This window comes from Drosophila yakuba, chromosome 2R, assembly GCF_016746365.2.
Source record: "Drosophila yakuba strain Tai18E2 chromosome 2R, Prin_Dyak_Tai18E2_2.1, whole genome shotgun sequence".
Lineage (NCBI taxonomy): Eukaryota > Metazoa > Arthropoda > Insecta > Diptera > Drosophilidae > Drosophila > Drosophila yakuba.
Genome location: NC_052528.2, coordinates 9,232,723 through 9,242,893, shown reverse-complemented (window position 1 = coordinate 9,242,893; position 10,171 = coordinate 9,232,723). Strand labels below are relative to the sequence as shown.

The following is a 10,171-nucleotide window of genomic DNA, read 5'->3' as shown; positions in this document are numbered from 1 at the left end:
ACGAGCACATGATTATCTTTGAATGGCAATTAAAAAATATTAACCATTTAATTTTGACAGAAGTTAAGCTTGGAAATATTTTTTGGACTTCAACCACACATTTGATTGACTACCACAATTACTGCATTTTTGTTTGTTTATTTAAATCGAATTTATTCGCTTATATTACATTTTATTCGACAATTAATTTACGAAAATTTCGAAAGCTACAAATAAGCAAATTACCAATATATTTGTTATTGAAAAATAAAAACAAAATGCAATAAGTGAATACCTGCAGTGAAGCTTGTTGTTAGTAATAATCGTGATTGACAGCTCATTTGATATTAAGCGGCGGTGCAAACAGCACATTTAAGTCCGCCATAATAAAATCAGATTGCGAATAAATATGAGCAACTAAAAAATTCGAAAGGCTAATGGCAGAATCTCGTAATTGACAGCTCATTTGATTAAAGTCGTTGAAAAGCGGCATTGAAATTAAATTCAATGCAAAAGTAATCTGTTGTATATTATTTAGACTCCGTAGTATATTTAAAAAGTTATGATTTGATTTATAGTAGGGTTAAAAGGAAAAACACGTTTGAAAAAGCTGCAATATAAGAGGACTTTCCTCCCATCGTTTGAATTTAAGAACGGGGATGCTCTATTGCTACTGAATAACTTTTTGACTTCATAAATGCGGTTTGATATCCTCTTGACAATCGCAGTGGGAACATAATTAAATCATGAGTGTAACGAATAAGTCTAATGGATTCTCCCCCCATCTAACTCACACTAAATTCAAAGAGCAGCTGGGCGTTCCGTGATAATGATGTCGTCGAGGCCATGATGGCATGGGCGTGGATAATCGTAACAATTATCAGCGATGAGTCTGCGACACTTGACGACAAGCATTGCCAAGCTTTATGCCCCAAAACCCCCTTCAACTTGTAGTACTAGTGGAGCCCCTGCCGAAATCCCCACCCACTTGGGGGCGATAAAATTTTGTTGCCTACAGAAACGCTCAACGATTGTGTTCATTGACTTTGGTCTAACGATTTTGTTGAGTAGGCTAATGTGTCAGGACGGGCCCTATCCCTATTGTAGCCACTTTATGGTGGCAGATTTTGGAAGTGGGACTAGTAGTGGTGGGTGGGTGGCCGGTGCGTGCGGACGGGAGCTTATCAGGCTTATCGGCCAATAATTCCCCGATAGCGCATTGCGCACATTCGACTGCCACCATGAATCAGCCATTGGATCCGTGAGCGTGATTTGATAACTGGCGTTTTGGCTTTATCTGCCCGCCTCCGCGCACCGAACGTGACATTCCAGAAAGGACGTTCTAGACATAGGGTAGGGTATTTAGCCAGGCTCTTCAGTTTTGACAGCAGCAGAGCGTACCTTAAGGTATTCAACAGGTATAGAGTATGGCCATTAGGCAACATATAAAGCTCTTCAAATAAATACAAATCCGTTAAAAGCATCCATACAAATTTGGTTAAATTATATTTAAAAGCTCAAGAGTAATCTATAACTTCGCTAAAACTTTCACTTTTCCCAGTGCACGTGCATTGCTTCATTGCCTTTAATCAGGTTCTTCAATAACCCATAAAAAAAAACCACACATTGCGACCTACTATTTTTATGTCCGTAGGTTTATCAAAGTCGAATTGGTATCGCTATAAAAACACAGCACTTGGTGCCCAACATTTAGTTGCAGAGATTCTGCCGAACACACAGGCGCTGTGCAGTGCAGAGAAAGTAATAGTATTAATTAAAATTATTGAACAAACCGCGGCCGGCGAATAAATTATAATAATTGGCAGTGCGAGCGATAAATTAAACAGCCAAAAAATGCCGAACATTGTCGCACTAAAGCTGGGCGCCAGCTATTCGCTGATGGCGGGTCACAAGGACGAGGGCAATATCCTTGCGTTGGACCAATTGGCGTTGCAGCAGCAAATCAGTGCGAATTTCCTCTTCCACGCGTTCTCGAACTACAAGAAAACGCCATCCGAGCGAAAAACGCTGGACTTCATTGCCAAAAAATGGCTGCACATCCAGATGCTGTGGCGCGAGTTTCGGCTGAGGGATAAGCAAATACGGCGGCGAGGCCACAAGGATGCGCGCTTTCTGGAGCACGGCTACTTCCAGCAGGAGCTCTTCGAGCTGGTCCACGAAAAGTATATGGTTGTCCGTGGATTCCTGAGTCGTGACAAAAGAAATCTGCTCGCCGGTCAGCCAGCAGCACGGCCATAATGTTTATTCAGACGACAATGGACAGTCGACGGCGACAAGGCGGCGGAAGACCCCTTTATAAGAAGCAAAATGGAGCCGGCAGGAAAAGGATGAGCCAAAAAGGATTCGGCGACACGTGGAAACTTATTCCCCTGAAAAAACACTATTCGAGTGTGTGTGGCCTGCACTGAGTCAACAGCTCGATTCCGGCCCTGAGATGATATCCGTCAACAGCGATTCCATTTCCATTCCCCAGTGCCAATTCGAATTCGAATCCCAATCACAATCCAATGGGCAATCAATCTGACTGGACTCTGGACGCCATCTATGCCCAATGATTGATTGCATTCGGCAATGCTTACCATAATTATTATGATTTGCCAAAAGGTTATACAAGTCACGCTGATGACGCCGATTGGGACGACGAATTGTAGCCAAAGGCACTTTAACTTTTTCAAAGCACCTTGAAATTTAAATAAAGTTTCTTTAACCATTGCAAATTTAATCCGGATCAAACGAATGCCACTTACTAAAAATATGACCAATTCGCTGGGGAATTCCTGGTCGACGGGCCGAAAACACTTGACGATTGTATCGGCCAAGTCAGCGATTAGATAAGTCGTGCCTTGGGAATTCCGCTTTTAATAGAGGGAAATGGCTTTGCCAATTAGGGGGACCGCTCGCAGCTGTCTGCGAGGTAAACTTAATTTACTGTCCGGAATTATCTTGTTTCGGCCAGTTCTGTGAACAGGGAAATCAATTTCTCTGACCAAGTGCAGCGCTACACAGCTAATAAAAACTGGCCGACCACAAAAACAAACTAATTCGATAATTTGTTCTAGATGCCCAAGCGAATGAGCAGAGCAAATCACAAGTTGGGTGTTTAGCCACGTTTTTGGCATTCGCAGCGTTTTGGGCCATGAACATCGACTTATATCTAATTTAGCGCGATTAAGGGGGAGCCGGCAAAAAAAGCAGCGAAACCAAATAGAGGGCGGCCTGCTCAACTGAATTAAGACCGCAAATTTATGGACCCCCGCTACCATTCCCAATCCAAAACCCCTAATGGAAACCCAATGTGGGGAAACCAATGTCCTTTCGGCGGGATTGTGAAAATGTTTGTTGTTGCTAAACATAATGATACATGCAAGTAATTGGTGTAGTTAATTACGATACAGTCATGTGATGCAAACATGAAAAACCCTAAATTTCTTGTACCTTCTGGTGGCAAACTACTGAGTTCTATGTCTGTATAGTTCACTTGCCATGTCCTTGTTACTTAAGTAGTGCAAAAGGTAGCTACGGTTGCCCATAAATCAAGGAACAAGCTTTCTTACTGGCACTCATAATATGTAATAACATTTTTTGGCTAAACATTTTCCACCGCGACCAACACCCGATTGTAATTCCCTGCAACCCGCTGTTATGGTCGACAATCAACCCAAATTGATGTACATTAAAGCCGGGTGTGACCCTCCTGCCCACCATCCTTGATGCCAAATAGTCCTCGTGGCGGAGTGAGAAATAAATTTATGTAAAGCAAACGCGAGGTAGACAGACCCACTTCCCTTCCAGTAGGCCTCTAAATGGTCGTTCAAATGCCGCGGTGTGGCGTTGGCCGAAAAACGAAACGAACAGCGGAAAATAAAAACGTAGCATATTTTAGAGGCTGTGCGCACTTTAATAAGATTTATTAAGTCGCGAAGGACCGCGGCGAGGACCTCGACATTGACTGTGGGTCCTTGGCACTGTCTTAACCAACAACAAAGGCAAATAGCCGGACTAAAATGGGTGGTGGGTGTTGGGTGGCAGTTGGGCCAGCTTGTACCGCGCTGTAAATATTTGTTACTCAACTCTTGCCGCCACTGTTTGCGTTTTGTGTTGTCGGCTGTTTGTTTGCTGTTTGCGTCTTGCTCTCGGATTCTGCAGCCAACCAAAATCCCGCCCTCTTCTCACCACCCCACGTGTTTATTTTGCAGCTAATAAAAAGTTGATGTGTTGCCTGTGTTCGTGTTCTGGCTGGCATTTTTTTGTTCTGTGAAATTTTTCGCAGTAAGCTTCTGTTGGCGCCTAAAAAGCGGCAATGAACTTTCGCTGAACATACTTGTATTTTTTACCCCATTTCACAGTTTTCTTTCCTTTCCTTTTTTTTTGGCAACGCTTTGAGGGTTAACATATGACTCCAGCATATGTGTGATTCAGTGGGGAAAGTCGGTTAAATGGAGCGGCAATTGTTTGTTTGGAAACTTTGGTTTCGCCAGCTTGGGGGCCAAAGATTTGTTTGTTCCGCCACAGAAGTTTTTCCAGTTGATCTCAATCGGAAATCTGTGAGAATAGGAGTATGGATTCTTGAAACTCCAAGACTATCTTTTCGATTGAGACATACCCGTGTTGTATCATAAAGATAGCTGTATCACTGTTAAAGGATTATGAGTGTTGTGGTAAGAAGGGTTTGATTTAGACCTCTGATTTCGCAGGGCTAATCTGAGTTGATTTTCAGTCAGCTAGTCAGTCATGATTTTAAGGTAAAACTTGAAGAGTCGTACAAGTTTGATAGGGAAAACCCGTGCGTACTTATTCTATTCAAAAACAAGAAATATCAAAGAAACTAATGCATTTGACTCTTATTTGCGGATCCCATTATTCATTCAACCAATTGGGCAATCAATTTAGGTTCTAACTCACTAATCTGGGATCCCTATACAATTCTGTCCCTCTCTCTTTGCTAACCCCAAAACATATTAGAGGCGAGACTGCAACCAATTGCTTGGCTTATTCCAGTACTCGCTCGTGTTTGGGGCCATGTTTGTGTTTATATCGTAAAAAGAAATTTAATAAATATTTTTGGGGCTTTCAGCAACAGCGACGGCAGCGGGGGGCAGTGAACCATTTCAAAAAGCGGGAAAAAAGCATGAAACAACAGAAACGTGGAATCATGAAAAATTGATGCCCCTGTCGTCTGGTGGCGCCACCTGGTCCCCCCTCTCTTGCACGGCATCTGGCCGTCTCTTTCGTGCACACACACACCCAGTAAATAATGTAATAATCTGGCCGGGTTGTGGTCTCCCTGCGACGACCCATAAACCGAAATTTATGCACGAAATTCAATTATGCTTAAAATGTGGTTAATAGGCCGTCTGGCGGAGCCTCCAACTGGCAGCCATGGCAACAATGGGCCACAATGGGCACCCCATGGGAAGAATATGCAATGGTTACGACCTCCCAGGTCCCCAGATACACTCCCCGTATTATACCTTTAACCTATCTAACGAAATTTATTAAATATTATTCGGCCCACACCCTCCACCTCCTCCTCCTGTTGAAATTAGATATTGTTATGTTGTTATTTAATAACAATTTCAGTATTTGTTGTTACTCTTTTATGGCTCATATGTGGGGGCCCTAACCAGAAATGGTCGCACTCTCGCCAGGAGTTTTATGGACCCCCGAACCGGTGGGAAAATATGAATGTCCTCGGAACGGGAGCTTGACTTGCTTTTTGTTGATTCTTCTCAAATGGTTTATGGACCGGGACACATCATATTTTCATCTCTTTTTATGATTTAGTGGAGTGTACTGTCAGTGCGAAAGTTGAAAGTGGTTTATGAGTGGGTCAGAATATTATTTTCGACAAAACTGGGAAAGGCAAAGTTAATTTAACCGAAATTTGACAAATGAAAAATGCTCTGGAAAAACATAAAACGAAGTGAGTAATGGAGAGCAGAAAGTTAATTCTAGCTGAATGAGGTCTGGTGTAGCTTATACCATCTTACATATCTTTTTTTGTGATGTGAGCCACACACTTGTGTAGGCCGGAGCCATAAACGAATTAGATGCAATCGAATCGGATCCAACGCAGTTATTTGTCTGCTCACTTGATGGACTTAACACTAACTGAGCCCCTGGCTTTGTATCCCCTCCTTCCGATAGCTTGTCTTCTCTGACACTCCAGCAAACTACAACGAAACAAACCCGTGCACATGAACTGAACTCGAAGCCGGAAGATTGGACGCATGGAAGCCGTGTGGGGAAAGTCTGGGGCAAGTGGAACAGAACAGAAAGACAAACTCAAAGTCAGCTCAAAACTTGCAAAATGATTTTAAATGACACAGGGAATGGCAGACGCAACGCACACCCCCATTCACATCCTCGGCCATGCGTGCTGGGTGTGGGTCCTTGGTCCTCTCCTCGATCATGTTAAGATAAAGTCGCCTTGCAAATATTAACAACAACAGTGCGTTGATAGAAAAAGTAAATACTGAAAACAAAATGGCAACAGCAGACTAACGCAAAAACGCTGGAAAAGCGCCTGCAGGTCGTCTAGGCGCTCGATTCTAAGACAACAGCCAGCACACATGAGCAGCCATGACCATGTCGCGGATACAGGGGTTCTCATCGAGTAAAATCTAGTTGTATTAATAATTTATCTTACAAAAGGAATAGCAAGACCATGGGTTAAAAACTCTCGAAATTCAAGTGAACATTATTATTTATATTGTTAAACTCAGGATCCGTGTACTTCATTCTTAAGCATAATATATTTACAATTGTTGTTTCGCTATATCCTGCTACACTGTGGACTTGTGTCCCGTCGTGCCACCGCTATAACGACAACGTGAGCCATTTGCCAGCTTTGTATAGCTCCATTCTGCAGGCGGTCGCTTCGTTGGATCCCCTTTCTCATATTTTTTTTAATCTACTCAGAGACATTTTTCCTTCAATGTTGTTGGAGCCCCGTTCCCCTGCTGTATTCAGCTCTTTTTCTATTTGTCACCCAGATAAGTGTTTTGTAGTATTTCCTAGATTTTTTTGCTTTGTTTCCTTTGATACGCCCGGCGAAGGAAATCCAAATCTTAACTGCACTGCGCTACGTGCCTTGTGGCCCCGGCATAACCAACTGTCATGTCAGACATGTGGATGTGCCAGGGTGTGTCCCTCCATCCCCCAGAATAGTCAGTCCTCCGTCGCAGCATCAGTTGCCCAGTTGGCAGTCGGTTCTATTCAACCGGCAACTGTCTTTAAGTCGCTGCCACCACACACATCCCACATGCACATCCTCCCTCGCCGAATCGGAGTTAAGTTGAGTTGGGATGCCGGCGAACTGCTTCGAATCTTCGGTAATAGATATCAACAACTTTTCGGAACAAGAACCAGAAGAAGAAGAACATGAGACCCGCTTCAAGTCCTGTGCATTGCCGCTGCCCTCTCGTCCTTTGCGGATTTAATAGATTGTTCTCGTCGGAGTGCGTTTCCTTTTCGGAGGATGTGTGTGCGCGGTAAATTAAAAATGAACTTTGGCAGCTCAAATTCATGGTCATGTTAACTTCTTGCTGCACTTGCTCGTGGCTGGTCAACTCCACTCAACTCAGTTCGCCATCGTTTGTCTTGTTCGTGGCCCCCGAGGGTCCTTGCCCCAACCCACTCTAACCACTCAAGCCACTCCACCCACGATGTCCTTCGAAAGTTAGTTACGGACTGGCTTTAGCGTCTGCATGATAAGATAAAGCTTTATTCTGTTCGCGGTTCTTTGTGACTGCTGTGTTGGCTGAGCAGATTGCAGCTGTCTCCGGCATGTTTCAGAACTGCATTCTGAGGATTCAACATCGAGTTCAAGATAGTCGAATCACATGAGGCTGTTCGGATGCGGTTGAGGAACTCCAGTCCCCCTTTATTTGTCCTAATTGGTTTATGACCTTGTCATGGCAAAGACTGCGGACAAAGAAAGTATTTGTGATAACTAATTAAGTTTAATTTAATAACACATGTTTTCGTTTCTTCAATTTTGATAGAGATTAAACATTTTTGAATCAGAATCTGCGGAATGATACTATCGTTTTAAGCTTTAAGTTCAACAATATATCAAAAATTTAGTATATATAATTTATTATTATCGGACGTTTAAATTTCCCACGCATTGACCTTTTTTTTGAATAAAATTAAAGTCTTCGGTTGCAGGTTGATTATTGCCATCAACAATATCACCTAACCAGAATCAACAGAATTATAAAAATGTTTAGATTGATTTACAATATGTACCTGTGATTGGCACGCGATTCGCTCCATCGCCAATAAAACATAAGCAATGTATACTATGGTTATTTTATATGTGTTTTGTTTTTTATGAGAGTATCCCAAAATAATTCTATCTTTAGAGCAAGAATACTTTGGTTCCCATATATAGGCACTTGTTAAGCTCTTTGTTAGATTAACTATTTGCGATTATTGCCGAGAACAATAAACCTAAATCGAAAGGCGTCATGGACCTAGACTCCTGATAGAGAGACTCTGATTTATAACTGCGAAGCCAGCCAGTCGCATGGTCAATCGATAAGGCCCAGGGCTGAGATCACTTGGCTATAAAAGTGGAGGCCTGGAACGGATTGTGGTTAGTGATCACAGTGAGAATGAATCGTTTGCTATTGAGTGTGGTGGTGCTTGTCGCCCTGGCTGCCTCCTGCCATGGAAATCCCGGTTTGGACTTCCCCTTCGGGCGGATTGTGAACGGCGAGAGCGCGGACATCGAGAACTTCCCCTACCAGGTGTCCATCCAGACGACCAAGGGCTCCCACTTCTGTGGCGGAAGTCTGATTGATTCGGAAACCGTCCTGACCGCCGCCCATTGCATGCAATCGTACGCCGCCAGCGAGCTGCAGGTCCGTGCTGGTTCCACGTCCAGGAGCTCCGGTGGTGAGGTGATCAGCGTCCGCGCCTTCAAGTACCACGAGGGCTACAACAGCAAGCTGATGATCAACGATGTGGCCATCATCAAACTGAGCTCTCCCGTTCGCCAGACCTCTAAGATCCGGGCCATCGAACTGGCCGACTCCGACGCCGTTTCCGGAACCAAGGCCGTGGTCACCGGCTGGGGCACCACCTGCTTCCTTTTCTGCTCCTCCCCCGACAACCTTCTCCAGGTGGAGGTGGATCTGCTGCACTACAAGGACTGCGCCACGGACACGTACAACTACGGCAGTGACTCGATCCTGGAGACCATGGTCTGTGCCACTGGCGAGAAGAAGGACGCCTGCCAGGGTGACTCCGGCGGTCCTTTGGTTGCGGAAAACAAACTGGTGGGTGTGGTGTCCTGGGGCAACGGATGTGCCTGGACCGGCTACCCCGGCGTCTATGCCGATGTTGCCAGCCTTAAGACCTGGATCGAAAACACCGCTAACTCGTTGTAAACGGAAATAATAAATGCAAGAGCATTTCAAGATATATATGTATTTATATATGCACATACATTGAGTAGTTTTTCAGGAGTTTTCACAGGATTCCGAATATTCTGAAATGGATAATGGATTTGTCATGTAAAAACCAATGACTGCTCAAAATGTATCGTCTCAGTGTTAAGAGTACTTCCTACTTTGTTCTACTTTTGGGGTTACTTCAAGGTATCTATGTATCGAATTAATCAACTGCAATATCGTTATTCAGATTAGGTAATATTCAAATACTACAATTTTTGGTGCAGCGCTGTAAATCTAATACCATTGCGATTTTAATAGTCAATCAAACAAAGCCAAGCCAGATCTGGTCAAGTGAAACAAATGGAGACCACTTTTCTGCTAACTGTTGTATAAAATCTATCCCAAAAAAATGTATAAATCCGTTTTTGGCCGGACTGGGCAGTAATTCAAGAACCCCGACCTGTTGCTTCACAAGCTATTCGCTGTCATCGCGATTTCGGCTAGACTAGCCACACCCAGGCACCAGGAAACACCGCCTCCTCAGCAATCAGGCCAGACTGGAATTTTGATGAAAAATGTATTTAGATACTAGATACAATGGGGGATACGACTGCGACACAGAGCCATGCAAATAGGAGCTTGTTCGTACTCTTGGACAGAAAAGCAATTCGTGTTGCTGACGCCCATTTTGTCTATTCGCCTTTGTCGGTATTTTATAGCTTGGCTCGATCTTGTTTTTGGGGGCGTGGCTGTTGGTTGGTGGTTGT

General features: G+C 43.8%; 2 protein-coding genes across 2 annotated transcripts; both read left to right on the top strand.

Annotated features, from left to right (window-relative positions):
• The first annotated feature begins 1,680 nt into the window (after positions 1-1,680).
• LOC6529814 lies at positions 1,681-2,722 on the top strand. The gene has a single exon (XM_002090760.3). It carries the CDS (start codon positions 1,834-1,836, stop codon positions 2,236-2,238), a length of 405 nt encoding a protein of 134 aa, XP_002090796.1. The 5' UTR covers positions 1,681-1,833; the 3' UTR covers positions 2,239-2,722.
• Positions 2,723-8,599: 5,877 nt separating this feature from the next.
• LOC6529811 (trypsin) lies at positions 8,600-9,432 on the top strand. Its single transcript, XM_002090757.4, has one exon. It carries the CDS (start codon positions 8,622-8,624, stop codon positions 9,396-9,398), a length of 777 nt encoding a protein of 258 aa, XP_002090793.1. The 5' UTR covers positions 8,600-8,621; the 3' UTR covers positions 9,399-9,432.
• The last annotated feature ends 739 nt before the right edge of the window (positions 9,433-10,171 follow it).

Bases quoted from the DNA above. Each gene is read 5' to 3' on its own strand.
- LOC6529814 (XM_002090760.3), top strand. From the start codon at position 1,834: ATGCCGAACATTGTCGCACTAAAGCTGGGCGCCAGCTATTCGCTGATG.
- LOC6529811 (XM_002090757.4), top strand. From the start codon at position 8,622: ATGAATCGTTTGCTATTGAGTGTGGTGGTGCTTGTCGCCCTGGCTGCC.